Consider the following 17,876-nt stretch of genomic DNA (forward strand, 5'->3'; position numbering starts at 1 on the left):
GCCCCAATTTGGAGAGCGCGTTGGCCGTACATTCATGCACGAAACCGCTCAAAGAAAGTTTCAAGCAACGCCATAGATTGATGAAGGCATTGTTCGTAAAGAAAGGAAGCCGGTGTATGCAACGATTATACATACAAATTGTCACTATGGAATTTCTCATGTATATATATACGTATATATATTTGGACCGCCCACTGTGATATTTGGGCACCGGCAAAGCCTACGATTTAACAATCTTGACAATCTCCTCCAGAAGCTAGCTTATTGAGCGTTATACAATCATTCTATCTGCGTAGAGTCCTCGTGATACTTGGGAAGTGCTAATTGTGGAAAACCGTTCGCACAATTATTCTTTTCGAAAACGCGACATCTAGCATCTTGACTGAAGCTTCACGATCATCAGCCCACGGGGGGCACAAGTGCATACGCTTCCAATCAATCTGATGCTCAACGTACCTGGCCTGTCCCAGCTTCGCGGATGTGGAGCACCATAATGTGTACCTGCATGAGCTTCTCAATGGAGCTCATCTAGATATGGATTTGACAGCCAGCGCAGACCCCCCGGATGAGAAAAAGGGCCCAGCGAGGCTCTGAGTATCAGGGGTTAACTTCCACGTTCGTTAGTTTTTTGCATCTGATCTGCCTACGCCATGCCAACAGGAGATGGTAATGCCTGTACTCCGTGGTCCAGCCGCAAAATAGTGAACAAGGAGGTACAGAGCTGGCCTGTACACGCACCCCCATCTTGGTGAGGAATACCCCACTGCGGGAGCCTCTACCGCAGTCGAACCCCTAATTAGCATTGGGCCAATCGACATCAAGTGATATGGTGCGCGCATCTTTGAGTTTTGGTCTAGAGCTTTGCCTTTGAGATGACTATTGCACTAGCCGCTCCAGCTTCCATCAGATATGCGGTGGATGGCCATAAGCCTTTTCTGCCTGATTGGGGCTAAGCAGAATCACGGCCTAGACAAAGTGTTTGTTCAATATTAAGCGCTATGCAGCCGAGGTACAGCAGTTGCTCAGGATGGTATGACGGCATCACTGAATCACTGAAGACATGAATCGCTACTCCGACATCTATGGTAGGTAATTGCTGTGTCTCAGCTGGTGCCGCTAATCATGCCCGTTTTGAAATTGATAGTGCATGGTTCCGCCTTGGAACAACAACAACAAGAATAATAAAAAACAAGAAAAACTGGAAAAAAAAAACAATTTGCTGTTTTGTGTCAACTCCGTCATTCGCTGCTCCTAGGTTGACGCTAGCATCGCTCATCGCCAGCTTCTCCAACATCTCAAGCCAAATGCGGCATGGCCCACCACCGCCAGCAGACCAGCATTCGGCGCTGTGTCTCAGTCCGCGGGGCTTGGCGGTGTCAAGGACGTTCCAATCCAGCAAAATGTTTGATGTAGGTACAGGCGAGAGGTGAGCCTTAGTCACCATCGTCCGCAAGTCCCGGGGCCCTGATCTGACGTAGGCGCTGTTGCTCCCCAAAGCGGCCACTGAGCAGAGCCCAGCGCTAGTACAGATGGGCTGTTAGGCCTAATGTTAAGTTTTGAGCTCCCCTCTATTAAGGCTCAAACAGGCTCCCGAGCTGCAATGGCTCAGGCTACTGGGGCGTCACTGACATGACGTAGCTCCGGCGCAACAGCTGTGCAAGCCGATGACGATCCGCCAGCTCCGCGTAAAATCTGCCCAGCCATTATCCCGGGCATTCTTATAATCACCTAGACTCTCCCCATCCATCCCCTCCCGCGTCAGAACATCTTTTTTCTCCCCCTCGTATTATTGCTGCAGACACCGCAGCCGGTCCCTTTCCTGTGTGCTCAATCTCTACCGCAGCACCATCGCTCTTTTCTCTAGCTGTATAGGCTTCGTTGATCACAATCGCAACCTCTGTTAGCGCTCAGCCACACCGCCATAATGCACCGAACGTATTCTATGCGCCAGACCCGCGCGCCCACGGCCTCGCAGCTTCAGGTATGGAGACTCCGGACTGACTTTCATCGTGTCCCACTGCCGCATATAGAGACTGACGCAGTCAATGGATAGAGTCCGCCGCCGCCCCCATCGTCCACCAAGTCTGGTCGTTTCTTTGGGAAGGGAAGCTTGGGTGAGTGTTGCGACAGCGATTTATGCACCAACTATCCGCGGTAGGATTGACTGAGATGGCTCTCACGTCGATCCTGGCTCCTATCGTCGTATCCGCCTCAAGGGCAAAGCGTTACTGGTGTCAGCTAACTGATGAGGCAGGCCATGCTCTCCGCGGCCGAGCCGGTGGCGCCTTCGGGCCAGATCTGGCCAAGAAGTTATCCCAGCTCGTGAAGATGGAGAAGAATGTTATGCGAAGCCTGGAGCTCGTCGCCAGGGAGCGCATGGATGTGGCCGTATGTGTTTTCTTCTCCCTATTGCCGTCTTGATCATTCTCGTCGAGAATTCTATTTGCTCACTTCTTTCTAGCAACAATTGTCCCTTTGGGGCGAAGCCACCGACGAAGATGTCTCTGACGTCACTGACAAGATCGGTGTTCTCCTCTACGAAATCGGCGAACTTGAAGATCAATACGTCGACCGATACGACCAATATCGCATTACCATGAAGAGCATCCGTAATATCGAGGCATCTGTCCAGCCTAGCCGGGACCGTAAGACAATTGTGGCCTTTGATATATCCTTGACACTCCATATACTGACCTCTGCCAGGTAAACAAAAAATCACCGACCAGATCGCCCAGCTAAAGTACAAGGAACCCAACTCTCCCAAGATCGTGGTGCTGGAACAGGAGCTAGTCCGCGCCGAGGCCGAATCGCTCGTGGCAGAGGCCCAGCTCTCCAATATCACACGCGAAAAGGTCAAAGCTGCTTATTCTTACCAGTTCGATGCCCTCCGCGAACACTGCGAGAAGGTTGCCATTATTGCCGGCTACGGAAAACACCTCCTCGAGCTGATCGACGACACTCCCGTGACTCCTGGCGAAACCCGAGCGGCGTATGACGGCTATGAAGCCAGCAAGGCCATCATCCAAGACTGCGAAGATGCCCTTACCAACTGGGTCACCGCCAATGCCGCCGTGAGCTCCAAGCTCTCTACCCGATCGCGAACTTTGTCTCAGCGACGCCGTAATACTATCCAAGCCAGAGAAGAGGGCCACGACTTATCTCATCAGGATGTACCGCTGAACGACAACCAGTCATGGGAAGCGCGAGGTGTAGAACCTGAAAGCGAAGCAGAAGAGGAGGAGGAGGAAGAGGAGGAGCGTCACCACTCTGTTATAGGCAGTGACGGTGGTATGAATGGTGAGACACGAGGCCGATCCCAAGAAGTTCTCGCGGCTTAAGACGCCCGGCAACATATTACACAACAAAGAAAAGAAAAACTAAAGAAAAATAAAAGCTAGGGGCAGGTAAATGAGATCCTCGGGCTTGGAAAGCAGGGGCTAATACCAGTAATGTCGTCGATTTGAATGCCGCTAACTTGGCGGAGGAGTTTTGGACAAGGCTGGGTTTATCGCTTGGCTGGGTAAATTTGCTTTAATACTCTTATCGGATAGCTCTTTGGCGCGCGGCTATTCACTAATACCTCTGTGAGAGTTGTAAAATCTTTTATCTGGATGAGAATAACTCCTTAAATATACTCGTCTATGTATCCATCGCTGTGTGGTCCTGATATTCCCATCAAAGTATATGTCAACCGTTTAAACGCCGTCCCGCAATTGCAGTGAAAATCAAAGTCCCCGGTCCATAACGTAAAATGTATCGATACAGTATTCCTTTCGTAAAATAATGCCAATTAGGATTTCATTTGGCTCAAAAATTGCTCGACTTCCATCTTCACAATGTACTGTCCGGGAACGACGATGAGGCCGAGGTATCGAGACGTCATGTCTAGGGAGACCGAGTCGCCAGAAGCATTTGCCGCAGCAGCACCGAGTTCCTCTTTCGAAGGTTGTCGGTATTCATGTGTATTGCCCAACACGAGGTTCATGTCCTATAGCATCGGTGGCGAGGTTAGCATTCCACGTCATGATGTAAATGCCGATGCTCATAGTTATGGCTGCGGGGGGAACAAACCGGGTCTGTGCATTTAAAGGTTCCCCGAAACATGCGGCCATCGGTGGTGTGGATGCGCAGGTTCTGGTTCAAGAGAGACGAAAGATAGTCGTGAGCCTCATCTTTGTCCATTGCGAGGACTAGCCTTGGCCTGGAGCAGCTCAAGGATGGAGGTGCAAGGGGAATTAAACCTTGGAGGAAAAGGTGCAGCGAATCTCCATTCAAGTGGCTTGTCAACGGATCTCTAAAGCGATAAGCTCAATGGGCCAATGGATAAGACTCCAGAGACCCTGCAGGCTCCACCGGCTTCTGCTAGTAATAGCGTCACTGCGATCAACGCATCGTGAACCTTGAACCTCTCTTCGTCGCATTTTAACGTGAGAGACAATTGTTTATCTGTCCGCCTCTACGGACTGCTTTTAAAGCGAGTTGATCTCGCGCGATCATCATCGCAATGATTTTTTCCTTCGACTAGCCAACACAGTCAGTCGCGGGCCTTCGCTAAGCCCGTGTCGTCGCCATGGGCGTTAACGGTCTTTGGACAGTGATCCAGCCATGTGCACGGCCTACCAATCTGGCAACGCTCAATCGGAAGCGTCTTGCCGTGGATGCTTCGATATGGATATATCAATTTCTTAAAGCTGTCCGTGATAAAGAAGGCAATGCGCTTCGCAACTCTCATATCGTGGGATTCTTTCGGCGCATCTGCAAGCTCCTCTGGTTTGGCATCCTACCAGTCTTTGTATTTGATGGTGGTGCCCCAGCACTAAAGAGAGCAACCATTCAGAAGCGCAAGCAAAGACGTGAAGGAAGACGAGAGGATGCTATCAGGACGGCAGGAAAGCTCCTGGCTATCCAGATGCAGCGGCTTGCCGAAGAGGAAGAAGAGAAACGCAGGAGAGAAAGCGAAAGGCCACACGCATCAAGAGCGGCGGAAGAAGAGGAGGAAGTCATTCCTGATGTCAGCAAGTTGGTCTATGTTGATGAGATTGGTATGTCCCAGCAGGAGAGAATGCGGAACCGCAAGTTCTATAAGCAGGATGCCTATCACTTGCCTGAGCTTGAAAACGGTATCGCATCAATGGGGAAGCCAGACGATCCTCGAATAATGAGCGTCGAAGAACTGGAAGAGTATGCGCGACAATTTAATAACGGAGAGGATATCAACCTGTACGACTTTAGCAAAATTGATTTTGATGGCGACTTCTTCAAAAGCCTTCCACCACCGGATAGATACAATATTCTCAATGCTGCTAGACTGAGGAGTCGTCTGAGAATGGGCTTGAGCAAGGAACAGCTTGACGACATGTTCCCCGATCGCATGGCATTCTCGAGATTTCAGATCGAAAGAGTTAAGGAGAGAAATCACCTCACACAGCGGCTTATGTATGAAGTCGGAATGCTGGGCACTGACTTGACGCTCAATGTCAATGCTCGAATCGCTGGAGAAAGGGACCGAGAGTATATCCTGGTCAAGAATGAAGGCGTGGAGGGAGGCTGGGCTCTCGGAGTAGTCAGCAAAGAGAAGGATGTTGGAGAAGCTCACAAGCCAATCGATGTGGATGCCATCCAATTCCAATATCAGACAAAAGAAGAGGAGAGCGAAGAGGAAGAAGATTTCGAAGATGTGCCGATTGTGGGAATTAACCGATTACCGAAACTATCACAGTCTGCTTCTGCGGGTCTTGAGGCTGCTCAGGACATTAATAATCGACGACAACAATTCTACGCAAGCAACAGACAGGGAGCTGTCGATGAAGATGCTGGCGAGGGATCTCTGTTTGTTGATGGACAACTAGAGCCGACGTTGAACTTGCTTGCCGATCAGCCTACAGAACTGATGCATCCTGAAGAGGAGCATGATCTTAATCTTGCTATTGCTCTATCGTTACAGAATCAACACGGTATTGGCCAAGAGCCGAACGAGGAGTCAGATGTCGAGGATGAATCCCGAGAGAAGCCGGAGTGGACTCAAGTCGCGGTGGAAGCACCCAGGCCTATCGGCCGCGGCGGGGGTTCTATGATCGCGCATATCGTAAACAATAGAGCCAATGCTGCCGTTCCAAAACGACAAGATGTCCCAATAACAACGGAAAAGGAGAAAGACAGTGATAGCGAGGACGATATGCAAGCAATCTTGGCCAAGTCACGAAAGATGAAGAAAGCTCAACCGAAGCCAGTATTCGAGAACAAAAAGAATCCATTCGATGGGCCTCTCCCATTTCCCAAGTTGGATTGGGGATCTTCTCTTTTTGCGAAGAAAAAAGTATCAGAGGAGAAGCCAATTGTAGTGACGGCTGGTGGGGTGGAGAATGCCAGACCAGACACTGAAGAAAAGGAAGTCGAATCAGGCGGTGGCTTTGAGATTGAACCGCAGAAAGAAGATGGTCCTAAACCGCTCCCTCCTTGGTTACTAGACAACGATACAGATATCCGAGAAGCTATTAAGAAACAGCAGGATGTTGAAAGAGAGATAAATGCTCAAGATAGAGCAGAAGTTGAAGAAGAGGAAAGGCTTCGGAAACGAGAGCTAAGAGACCAATTGATTGAGATTGGATCTTCAGATGACGAAGATGGTAGTGATGATGTTAAGATCATCGAAATACCTCCGTCACCTGGACCGGAACCAGTTTTCAGTCCCGCAAAGGTCGACCAAAACAAAGAAGAAGATGAAGGCATAGAAGCGCCTGGTGCCGAATCAAGTCAGCCTAAAAATAAAGAGAGGGAAGAAGAAAATGGCGAATCGCTTGAGCCAGAGTTTGAAGAGATTCCTATGATTGAGGCTCCCAGTGCTCCAGTTGTACCTGTTATAGAAGCGGAAGCACAGGACAGCTACGACTCTCCAGAACCTGAATTTGAAGATGTTCAGCCAGCAGAAAACCTCATAATTCAAGAAGATCTGCCTGTCAATTCCGTTTTATTTGAGGATATTCCTCTTCATCAAACTCCAGCTGTGGCTATTCCTGGGAACACCACAATTACAGACGAAGAGCTCTTTGGCAGTGAAGAGTACGATGAATTCAGCGACCCTGAAGACGAGGAGCTATTGGCACAAATGGCTGAAGAAGCCGAGGAACACGCTCGATTCGCCAGCGAACTGAACAACAAATCTACTGAACAGAACAGGGAGGATTATGAAAGAGAACTGAGAGCTCTTCGAAGCCAGCAGAAGAAAGACCGTCGCGACGCAGACGAAGTGACGCAGACGATGATTACAGAGTGTCAAGCTTTGCTTCGCCTCTTCGGCATCCCATACATCACCGCGCCAATGGAAGCAGAAGCGCAGTGTGCAGAGCTAGTCCGACTCAACATGGTAGACGGCATCGTTACAGATGATTCGGATACTTTCCTCTTTGGAGGAACGCGAGTTTACAAAAACATGTTTAATAGCAACAAGTTTGTCGAATGCTACGTTGGCTCAGATCTTGATCAGGAAATGTCTTTATCTCGAGAACAGCTCATCTCTCTCGCTCAGCTTTTGGGATCGGATTATACAGAAGGACTACCCGGAGTCGGTCCAGTCACGGCCGTGGAAATCCTCTCTGAATTTCCCGGCAAGGATGGGCTTGAAAAATTCCGCGAGTGGTGGCATGAGGTTCAATCCCAAGTGCGACCCAAGGAGGCTGATGCTTCCTCTTCTTTCCGGCGCAAGTTTCGCAAGGCACAAGCAACCAAACTCTTCTTGCCGGTTGCCTTTCCCAGCCCAGCCGTCTACGAAGCCTACCTTCATCCTGTGGTCGATAGCAGCACGGAGCCGTTTCAATGGGGCGTGCCAGATGTGGCAGGGCTGAGAGAATATCTCATGGCGACGATTGGCTGGAGCAAAGAGCGCACAGATGAAGTGCTAGTGCCGGTCATTCGGGATATGAATAAGCGAGAGATTGAAGGAACGCAAAGCAACATTACAAGATTCTTTGGGGGGAGTGTTGGTGCTGGCGCCAGAGAGACGTTTGCTCCCAGACAGAGAGTTCAAGGAAGCAAGCGGATGGCTGCTGCAGTAGATAGACTGAGGGCGAATATTGCTTGCGAGGGGGAGGCTCCGGAGATGGAGGACGGCTCTGGGGCCAATAAGCGGAGGAAAACAAGCAGACGGAAGTAATAGGGGAGAGGGGGCAACGGTATTTGCGAATTATTTAAATCTGATATAAGTGGAAAACCTTTTTGGGGTTTTGGAATAGTGGAAGTGCAATCTGGTGTTCAAGCTGATAGAGAGCAATGTCTTATGGAGTTTGTCGAGTTCATCCCATGTGATGAGCACGTTTCGGCTTCATAGCCAAAGCACAAGGCACAGTCACTCCATTTATTGACGCACTTGGTAGGTTGCTTACATATTGTCTCATAAATAAGCAAAATAAACGACAGCATATACCGCAATAAGAACATCTCATCGTCTTGATACGAAACATCTTAACAGCACAGCAGCCTCAGCACGTGACCCGCTGCACGCATCCATCCTTCCAGACGTCTTCACGCCACGACGGCTAAATGCCGGAATCCTTGCGTCCCGCCCACGCCATTTCCAGCGCCAGCAGCTCCGTATGCGACGAATTGATTCGCCGCGCGCCGCGTGGGCAGAAAAGAGACAGAGAGAACTTGCATCTTTTTTTTTTTTGCCTCTGCTACGGTATTTGCTTCTGAAAGCCTCGTCTTCTAGTCTTCGGCTGTACTTCCTTCTCCTGCTTCGCCCTGGGGCTTTCGTCGTTCCTCAGCTCTCTCTCTTGGCCTTTGAAGATTATTTGCAAGGGCACATAAAAAAAAGATGCCGGGCATGGATCAGCGTGAGCTCGAGTCGCGCGTAAAGGCGCTGACCAAGGTGGTGGCCGCCAACGAGCCTCCGGAGAATGCGCTGAAGCTGCTGGAGACGCTAAAGAAGGATGCATCGCCGACAGAAGAGATGCTGCGGGTAAGTGTCTTTTTTTTTTTTTTAAGTCGCATCACTTATCTTTGAGGAGTGATTCCGAGAGAGAAGGGAGGCGTTAGCTTCCATTCTCTACACGCTTTCTGTCTTATATGGGCAGTGAATGGGATGGGATGGGCTCCATTTGGACTGATTAGCTGTCAAGTTTTGGAGGCGTTCCGCCGACTGAAAGCCCGTCACTGTCCATCATTGCCTCCAATCGCAGCTTTCTTGTATTGCTATATAATCCCTTCCTTTCTCTTTTTCTTTCTTCCTGCCTGTCTGCAGCTGTTTTCGAAATGCTACTGTCTGACATCAATTGTCGCAAAACTATTAGGCCACGCGCGCAGGTGTTTTCGTCGGCAAGTTGCGGTCAAATCCCAACAAAGAGATTGCTCGGGCCGCCTCCGAACTGGTGATCAAGTGGAAGAAGCTCGTCGAACAGGAGAAGAACTCCAAGCTGCAAAAGGCAAAAATGGGCTCCCCGTCGGCTCCCGCGGCCGCATCCCCGCCCAACCCATCCAGCAACGCATCCTCCGCCGGCGGCGCCAAGAAGGCGTTCAAGGGCGACCCCGAGAAGCGCAAGTTCGATACCGACGGCGTTAGCATCAAGCGAACCGAATCCAACGTCCGAAACCAGTGTATCGGCCTCATCTACAACGGCCTGGCCTACCGATCAATCGAGTCTGAGACCGACGTCATCGCCAGGGCTGTTGCCGTCGAGAGCGCCGCATTCACGCTCCTCAAAGGCGAGACCCCTGAATACAAGAAGAAGATCCGATCGCTATTCACAAACCTCAAGAACAAGTCGAACCGGGAGTTGGGCAAGCGAGTAATGGCAGGAGACATTTCGCCCGAGAAGTTTGTCAACATGACGGACGAGGAACTCAAGAGCGAGGATCAACGCAAGATGGAACTCGAGCTGGAGAAGGAGAACATGAAGAAGGCCCAGGTGCCAATGGCTGAGAAGAGCATCAGTGACAGTCTGGAGTGCGGCAAGTGCAAGAAGAAGCGAGTCAGCTATACCCAGGCGCAGACACGAAGTGCCGATGAACCGATGACGACATTTTGCGAATGTATGAATTGCGGTAATCGTTGGAAGGTATGTTTTGTCTCTCTCTCTCTGTCTGTTTCTCTCTGTCTCTCTCTTCCTGTGTATCATGTTCGATACACTCCCTTTGCATTATAGATCAGCATTAACAAAAGCGATTCCACAGTTCTCATAAGGAAGCAACGAGAAAGTAAAATAATGATTGATAGCGCCGCGTCTGCTCCGAGGGGTACGAAGATACTATCTCAATGTGCTTTTTTCGTTGTTTCCTACGGGGTGCTTGGGATGGAACTTTCTTTATGATGGGAGTTATGGAAAATTTTTATCTTGCTTTTTCGGGAATTGATATGAAGGTCTCAAGAACTTCAGGCGCCAAACTGTGTTTTTTTTTTCTCCTCTTTCTTTCTTCTACATCTCAATCCCTCATCGGTATGTCCTTTTTTGGCGATGCGTGCACATCACAAACATGGTGGTGCTGTGAAGCCATGTACTCTATTTTCTCTATTCTCAACTTAGATCGCTAATAGATCTTTGATCTTTGATGTTGTTATGTTACATCACTCCCCATATCATGCATATGTGCTGCTGCTTAGAAAGCTATTCTTATGTACTAGGTCATAAGCTGTGGGTTCAAATAACCTCATCATCATTCTGATATCCCCAGCTCAGTAAAGAGATCCGTGGCCTCTTCTTCCTCTAGGCCCATTTCTTTGATATTCTTCCAAAACTTGCTCAAATGCCGAGTGCCAGAATCACACAACAAAGTGACGACTCTACTCCCAGGGGGCAGTCTCATCGCAGTGACAACAGCGGCAACACAGTTAACAGAGCTGCTGCTCCCCACAAAGATGCCGTCATTTTCCACAAGCCACCTAGCCATGCGGCAAGCTTGATCATCCGTCACCTTGACCGCATCGTCGAGCAAATCTCTGCCGATTTCAAAGTTGTTCGTCACACGATTAATACCAATTCCTTCCACCATTGTGTCGACTTGCTGTCTTCGCCGGGTGCCCTCCTTTTCAGTAGACGAATACATGACTCCGTGCTTAATCTTGTTGTACAACCCGCTTCCCTGGGGATCCGCCAGGACAACCTTGAGATTGCTCATCTTTGCATCCAGTTTCAGGTACCTCGCCACCCCAGATATCGTGCCACCAGTTCCAGCGCCAGCAACGAATGCGTCAAGGTTGCCATCTGTCTGTTGATAGATTTCCGGGCCTGTGCTGACAGCATGGGCTTGCCAGTTGGATTCGGTTTCGAACTGATTCGCAAAGAAGCCCTTGCTGCCGTCTGTAGATGACTGCGTGTGCTCCGTGGCGCGCCTCCGGGCCAAGTTGACAAAGTGATCGGGGCTGGTGATGGGAGCAACGGCAACTCTCTCAACCGTTGCGCCGAGGTGAATCAAAAGATCCGACTTTTCAAAGGCCTGATCATCAGGCATGCAGATATGGGCCTTGTATCCCTTTGCGCGCGCCAGAGTAGCGAGAGAAATGCCCGTGCTGCCCACTGTTCCCTCATAGATGGTGTCGCCCTGGTGAGGCGTTAAGAGTCCCCGTTTCTCAGCCTCCAAAATGATGTTGAGAGCTACTCGGTCCTTGGGGCTATTTCCCGCACCGTTGAGAAACTCGGCCTTTGCGAGGATGGTCCGGCCGGTGGCTTGGGAGAGAGATGGTATCTCTATGAGGGGGGTGTTGCCGATACATCCTTCGATGCCGTTTGATGCAATCGCTGGGGCACGAGATGATGACGGCGTCGGCTCATGGTCTTCAAGCTGCACTGGCGCCATCCAGAAGAAACTGCTTCGCCGAGGATCTGTTGACCGCGCATTGCTGCGTTTGCGTTGGAATCGGTTGTGCTGATATCGGGATTCAAGCTCGGGATACAGCTCTTTAAAACCCAGGGTAGCGACGATGCCGGCCGCAAAGGCAACGGCAATGGCTGCGGTGCCATATGCCTTGGGATGGTCGCTCAATGACATGCTGCTTGCCTTCGCCGAATATGTCTCACCATAATCATAACAATAAAGCCCCCATTGCTGATTGAAGGACTATTGGACGTCTCAGAAGCAAAGCATGAATCACGCGAGATGGAAACTGCCAATTCAAGACTTTTCTGATGTCATCCAGATCCCTGCGGAAAATCAGCGCCAAAAAAAAAAAAAAGAGTACGTACCCAGGAACCGTTCGCGGGGCAGCCCTTAGTCTAGTATGTACTTCCCGGAACAAACCACTTTCCGAGCCAGAGCTGCGGGATCTACCCAATAGCTAAGAGGAAACATTCGATCCTTTACGAGGCTATCGTGACCCGTCAAAAACAGCCGCAAACCGAGGGGACAGTCATGGATTCTCCCATTGTGGCTCACCTCTTTCGCCAGTTGTTTCGACATCGTCCGCGCGGATGTCAGGGTTTGCGCAATGGCCTCGCCAGCAGACATAGACAGCCAACTCGCGGGCTCGTGACAAGAGCCTCGATAGATCGGGGCATGAAGACGAACGAGAGTCGCTGGCAGCAACGAACGCACATCTTGCCAGAGGATCGAAGAGAAGAGTTTGCAGAGTACCCCTACATCTCGCTGCAGGAATTGAAGACGAGAACTGAGCGGCCTCGGAAGGTGAAGATGCTTCTTCGCGACTTTATAGACGGTACGTGATGTGGTGCAATCTATCCACCTCTATATGGGGGTTTATGGGCTGACGACGGAACATCACAGATAGTCTCTACAACCCTTCCTACGGATATTTCTCCAAGGAGGCCGTCATCTTCAGCCCAGGGGAGCCTTTCGACTTCAATTCCATGCGCGACGAGCTAGAATTCCAAGCCGACCTCGGCAGGCGGTACACCGAATTCGAAGACCTGCTCGACGAGAAAGAGGGCGAAAGCGCGACAAGACAGCTCTGGCACACCCCCACAGAGCTCTTCAGGCCGTTCTACGGCGAGGCCATTGCCCGCTATCTCGTCTCCAACTACCGCCTCACCACGTATCCGTACGACGACCTGCTCATCTTCGAAATGGGCGCCGGCCGCGGCACACTCATGCTCAACATCCTCGACTACATCCGCGCGGCTGACCCGCAGGTCTACGCCCGCACCAAGTTCAACATCATCGAAATCTCCTCCTCCCTTGCGGCACTCCAAAACCGCCATCTCCTCTCCACTGCCGAATCTCGCGGTCACGCAGACAAGGTCGAGATCATCAACAAGTCCATCTTCGAATGGGACCAATATGTCCCCTCGCCGTGCTTCTTCCTCGCCATGGAGGTCTTTGACAACTTCTCCCATGATGGCATCAGATATGACGTTACGACGGAGGAGCCACTCCAGGGCCACGTGCTCATCGACGGCGACGGCGACTTTTATGAATTCTACGTCCATGAGCTGGACCCCCTGGCTGCCAGATTCTTCCGTGTGCGCCATGCCGCCACGGGAGGCAACTATCCCAAGCCCTATCCTTCAAACCCTGTTCTTCGGTACATGTCCACCAAGATGCCCTTCGCCGCCAATCTGTCACAGGCCGAGTTCATCCCAACCAGGCTGATGCAATTCTTCGACGTCCTGGAAAAGTTCTTCCCCGCCCACCGCCTCCTCACCTCTGACTTCGACTCTCTCCCCCAGGCCATCAAGGGTCTCAACGCCCCCGTCGTGCAGACGCGGTTCCAGCGAAAAATGGTGCCCGTCACGACTCCTCTTGTAAGTTGGCACAGCCCTCTTTCTCCCCCGCCCCAACAAAGCAAGACTCGATAACTAACAGTCACAATAATACAGGTTCACCAGGGCTACTTTGACATTCTCTTCCCCACAGACTTCAACATCACTGAAGCCATTTACCGCGCCATCACCGGGAAGCTCACCCGCGTCATGTCCCACGGAGACTTCATGCGCCGATGGGCCTATGTCGAGGATACGGAGACACGAAGCGGAGAGAATCCTCTCCTGTCGCATTATAGAAATGCTAGTGTCATGGTTACTGTGTAACTCTATATGTATATATGTGTATATAGATATCTCAGCCGCCCCCCTTTTCACACGACTTGTATAAATACAATTATGAGCAATGAATGAGGCATTGTATGATTACATCTTTCTTGATAGAAAACCCTCATACGCTACTTGGATGAAATCTATATTTCCTATATATATGTGTGTATTTTTTTTAATAAGATTTTGTCCCATCTGGCTACCTATTTACCCTAATTCCTGTCACCCCGTAGTTTCCCATTTCACCCATGCATATATACCATTCAATTTGGCCAGAAACGATATAGCTACTATAATACATAAAATTCTCCCTATTTAAAGCTTCAATTTCTCGCTAAGCCATTTCCGTGCAGTCTCAACAGCGTCCTCAATCTTCTCCGGCTGAGTTCCCTGGCCCTGGCGAGACGGCTCCTTGCCACCAGAGCGGCCACCGATGATATCGGACACGGAGGCAGCCCACTTTTCAGCAGTAACTCCCTGTGAAGCCAAGTGCTAGAATGGTATGTTAGTGATATGAATCTTTAGGTTTTTAGTGTCATGAATTGGCAGAGTGACTTACTGTTCCAACATACACACCGTGCGCAACAGCGCCCTCCTCCTGGCTGCCAACAAACAGGTAAACAGACTTTTCCTTGTCCTTGGACTGGTAGTGCTTGATGACCTCACCCACGGCCTTGGCGTTTGCGCTGATGGGCAGTCGGCCAACGAACCACTGGCTCTCCTTGTTCGCCTCAAAGTGCTTGGTAACCGTGTCAATAGCAGTCTTGGATTCCGCCTTTTGCTTCTTCTTCTGCTCGGCAACAACAGCGTTGGCAATCTTCTGGAAACGCTGGTTGAACTCGTCCTTGGTCAGCGTTGAGATTACCAGCTGGCTGAGCTCCTGTGAGACGGTCTTCACTGCAGCCTCTTTCTCGGGGCCGAATGGAAGGTTATCGAGGTCTACTAGCTTCTGCTCGAACAGCTTGGCTTCGCGCTGGACCTTGTGAGCAGCCTCACCCGTGTAAGCGATAATACGACGGATGCCCTTGGCGATACCACTTTCCTCAACAATGACAAGATCTTTGAGCAAACCGGTCTGCTCCACGTGAGTACCACCGCAAAGCTCAACACTGTACTGTCGCCAATCAGGCTTCTTGGGATCGGCAAGCATGGTCTCAACGTCCATGCCGATTGACACAACTCGCACAGGGTTGGGATAGGTCTCGCCAAAGACGGCACGAAGACCCTCAATCTGGAGTGCAAGGTCTAGCTCCACATCCTTGGCGTAGATCTTGAAGTTGGCACGGATGTCCTTATTTGAGAGCTCTTCAATCTTCTTTAGCTCGTCAAGCTTAACCTGGGTCTTGTGTGAGAAATCGAAACGCAGCTTGTCGTTGTCGACCAGAGAGCCCTTTTGGTTGACATCCTCGCCAAGCACTTCCCGCAGAGAGTGGTTGAGAATGTGTGTACCAGAGTGGTTGTTACGGATGGGAGAACGACGAAGCTCATCATATTCGCAAATGACCTCATCGTCAGAGTTGAGCTCTCCGTACTCGATGTAACCACTGTGGAGGACATAGCCACCAAAGTCCTGCACGTCCATGACCTTGAACTCGACAACATCGTCAATGACAATGCGACCAGTATCAGCAACCTGACCACCAGACTCGGCGTAGAAGTTGGTCTTGTCCAGCAAAACACCAATGGCGGTATTTGGGGGGATATCCTTGGTCGACTTGGTAAAAGTCTTGCCATTGAAGATGTACTGAACTTTGCCCTTGCTGTCGCCCTTGAGGTATTTTGCGTCGTCGTTCGTTCGTGGGACCTTGAGCTGTGTGTCGAGCTCGGCAATCTGGTGGACATCAAGCTTTGCAAATGTCTGTACTGAGTCCTTGACGGCCTTGCTAGCTTCCCTAGCCTTCTCACGGGCAACCGCAACCTCGGCCTCGTCAATATCCAAGCTTCGCTCTTCAGCCATCAATTTGGTCAAGTCGACAGGGAAACCAAATGTGTCGTAGAGTCTCCACACAACATCTCCATCCAGCTTCTTGACGTTATCTTTGGCGGCCTTGGCAGCATATCTCTCAAACTGAGCCTCGCCACGATCCAGGGTTCGGGAAAAGGCCTCCTCTTCTTCGTCGAGGATCTCCTGGATATCTAGCTGCTTCTTGGCAAGATCGGGGAACTGCTCGCCCATCTGCGCAACCAAGGCAGGTAGGATCTTGGAGAAGAATGAGCCGATCTCTGCATTGAGGTACTTGCGAGCATATCGGACACCACGGCGGAGAATACGTCGAATGACATAGCCACGGCCATCATTGTTAGGCACGGCACCGTCAGTAATGGCGAATGACATGGTTCTGATGTGGTCTGCAACGACTCGGTAAGCAGTATCAATGCCATCAACATCGTCTGCGCCGTACTTGTCGGTATATGGTCTCGCGCCGGTGACTTCTTCGATCTTCTTGAATAGAGGGGTGAAGACATCAGTGGCGTAGTTGGAGGCGGTGTCCTGGAGTGCAGACACCAGACGCTCAAAACCCATACCGGTATCAATGTGCTTCGCGGGAAGGGGCTTCAGGCTTCCATCCTTTTGTCGGTCGAATTGCATGAAAACGAGGTTCCAGATCTCGACAACCATGGGATCGTCCATGTTGACCAGGCTGGCGGCGTTGCGTCCTCCGATCTTGTCGTAGTGTACCTCGCTGCAAGGACCGCAAGGACCCTGGTCACCCATCTCCCAAAAGTTATCCTTCATGTTTCCGGGAATAATGTGATCTTCGGGCACGCCAGTCTTCTTCCACAGTTCCTTGGCTTCCAGATCGGGTTCGAGGCCAAGGGCTGGGTTACCCTCAAAGTATGTAACATAGAGCCGTGAAGGATCAAGGCCATACACCTTGGTCAGAAGCTCCCACGCCATCTCGATAGCATCCTTCTTGAAGTAGTCGCCGAATGACCAGTTGCCCAACATCTCGAAAAAGGTGTGGTGGTAGCTGTCCTTGCCGACATCGTCGAGATCGTTGTGCTTGCCACCCGCGCGGATGACCTTTTGGGTGTCGACAGCGCGCTTCAGGCTTGACATGGGATCGGACTTGTTGACGGTGCCCAAGAAAATGGGCTTGAACTGGTTCATGCCTGCATTGGTGAAGAGCAGGGTCGGGTCATTGTGAGGGACGACGGAACCAGAAGGCACTGGAGAAGGGGGGAAAAAAAAGAGTCAGCACGCAACGATGGTCAATTTGATTGTAGCTCTCGATGATGGGATGACATGATGACTAGAGAAAAAAAAATAGAATCACAACACAGCATTGTAGCTGCGCAATACATTGGGCATTGCAGATTACCGCAGAATCTCTTGTGTTTGGTGCTGCGATGCTCCGCAGAAGACTCGGCAATCATCTACACGACCCCGCCACTTGGAGGGGAAGTTGGTGATGCCCAGACAAAAAATGCTGCTTTTTTTTTTCGCCTCGACTTACCCAGCGTGTGACCCCTCTGCTCGAAGAAATCAAAGAAGGTCTTGCGCACCTGCGCCTCGGGCCAGTTGCCCGTCGTCATGCTTGCGAATGTCTGGAGAAGCCTGCGCTGCAGCAGAAAAACCTGGTTCGGGCTCAGTGGCGATGGGGAAATGCGAGGACGAGCGTGCAGGGTCGAGTGCGGCGATGCGTCGGCAGGCAATCGGCGGAGGGGGTGCAGCCGTGGCGGGTGGGTTTTGTAGAAACTTCTACAAGAGTGACTCAAGCCTACAAAGAGCGAGGGCCGTCGCCCGCTTCTGGCCGCCGCACAGCAGCTGGTGCACTGTGACTGCGGCCTGGCCAGCGACCACATCAGCGGCAAGCAACAGCGAACAGCGAGTGGCTCACAGCAAGCGGCATCACCGTCTCTCCTCGATTCTCTTTGTCCTCTGACTCAATTCCCAATCCG

At 51.0% G+C, this 17,876-nt stretch overlaps 7 protein-coding genes across 7 annotated transcripts; 4 read left to right on the forward strand and 3 right to left on the reverse strand.

Annotated features, from left to right (window-relative positions):
* The first annotated feature begins 1,688 nt into the window (after positions 1-1,688).
* Positions 1,689-3,673, forward strand: PIL1 (Eisosome core component). Its single transcript, XM_066127580.1, has 5 exons — positions 1,689-1,981; positions 2,054-2,114; positions 2,255-2,388; positions 2,462-2,645; positions 2,704-3,673. The coding sequence occupies exons 1-5, from the start codon at positions 1,925-1,927 to the stop codon at positions 3,336-3,338; spliced, it is 1,071 nt and encodes a 356-aa protein (XP_065983692.1). The 5' UTR covers positions 1,689-1,924; the 3' UTR covers positions 3,339-3,673.
* Positions 3,502-4,234, reverse strand: TrAFT101_005747 (uncharacterized protein). Its single transcript, XM_024900215.2, has 2 exons — positions 4,072-4,234; positions 3,502-3,988 (listed from the first exon to the last, which is right to left on the reverse strand). Exons 1-2 carry the CDS (start codon positions 4,180-4,182, stop codon positions 3,791-3,793), a joined length of 309 nt encoding a protein of 102 aa, XP_024760244.1. The 5' UTR covers positions 4,183-4,234; the 3' UTR covers positions 3,502-3,790.
* A 336-nt stretch (positions 4,235-4,570) lies between these two features.
* TrAFT101_005748 (uncharacterized protein) lies at positions 4,571-8,149 on the forward strand (the record flags this gene model as incomplete). Its single annotated transcript, XM_024908138.2, has 1 exon — positions 4,571-8,149. One exon carries the CDS (start codon positions 4,571-4,573, stop codon positions 8,147-8,149), a length of 3,579 nt encoding a protein of 1,192 aa, XP_024760245.1.
* A 660-nt stretch (positions 8,150-8,809) lies between these two features.
* Positions 8,810-10,173, forward strand: TrAFT101_005749 (uncharacterized protein; the record flags this gene model as incomplete). The annotated part of the gene is made up of 3 exons (XM_024906706.2): positions 8,810-8,953; positions 9,285-10,049; positions 10,165-10,173. 3 exons carry the CDS (start codon positions 8,810-8,812, stop codon positions 10,171-10,173), a joined length of 918 nt encoding a protein of 305 aa, XP_024760246.2.
* A 306-nt stretch (positions 10,174-10,479) lies between these two features.
* Positions 10,480-12,135, reverse strand: CYS12 (Cysteine synthase 2). Its single transcript, XM_024900200.2, has one exon. It carries the CDS (start codon positions 11,974-11,976, stop codon positions 10,645-10,647), a length of 1,332 nt encoding a protein of 443 aa, XP_024760247.1. The 5' UTR covers positions 11,977-12,135; the 3' UTR covers positions 10,480-10,644.
* An 89-nt stretch (positions 12,136-12,224) lies between these two features.
* Positions 12,225-14,060, forward strand: TrAFT101_005751 (uncharacterized protein). Its single transcript, XM_024901916.2, has 3 exons — positions 12,225-12,640; positions 12,709-13,685; positions 13,761-14,060. Exons 1-3 carry the CDS (start codon positions 12,337-12,339, stop codon positions 13,968-13,970), a joined length of 1,491 nt encoding a protein of 496 aa, XP_024760248.1. The 5' UTR covers positions 12,225-12,336; the 3' UTR covers positions 13,971-14,060.
* A 44-nt stretch (positions 14,061-14,104) lies between these two features.
* Positions 14,105-17,744, reverse strand: ALA1 (Alanine--tRNA ligase). Its single transcript, XM_024900274.2, has 3 exons — positions 17,432-17,744; positions 14,533-17,144; positions 14,105-14,465 (listed from the first exon to the last, which is right to left on the reverse strand). Exons 1-3 carry the CDS (start codon positions 17,508-17,510, stop codon positions 14,289-14,291), a joined length of 2,868 nt encoding a protein of 955 aa, XP_024760249.2. The 5' UTR covers positions 17,511-17,744; the 3' UTR covers positions 14,105-14,288.
* Positions 17,745-17,876: the final 132 nt, after the last annotated feature.

Source organism: Trichoderma asperellum, chromosome 3 (genome assembly GCF_020647865.1).
Source record: "Trichoderma asperellum chromosome 3, complete sequence".
NCBI lineage: Eukaryota > Fungi > Ascomycota > Sordariomycetes > Hypocreales > Hypocreaceae > Trichoderma > Trichoderma asperellum.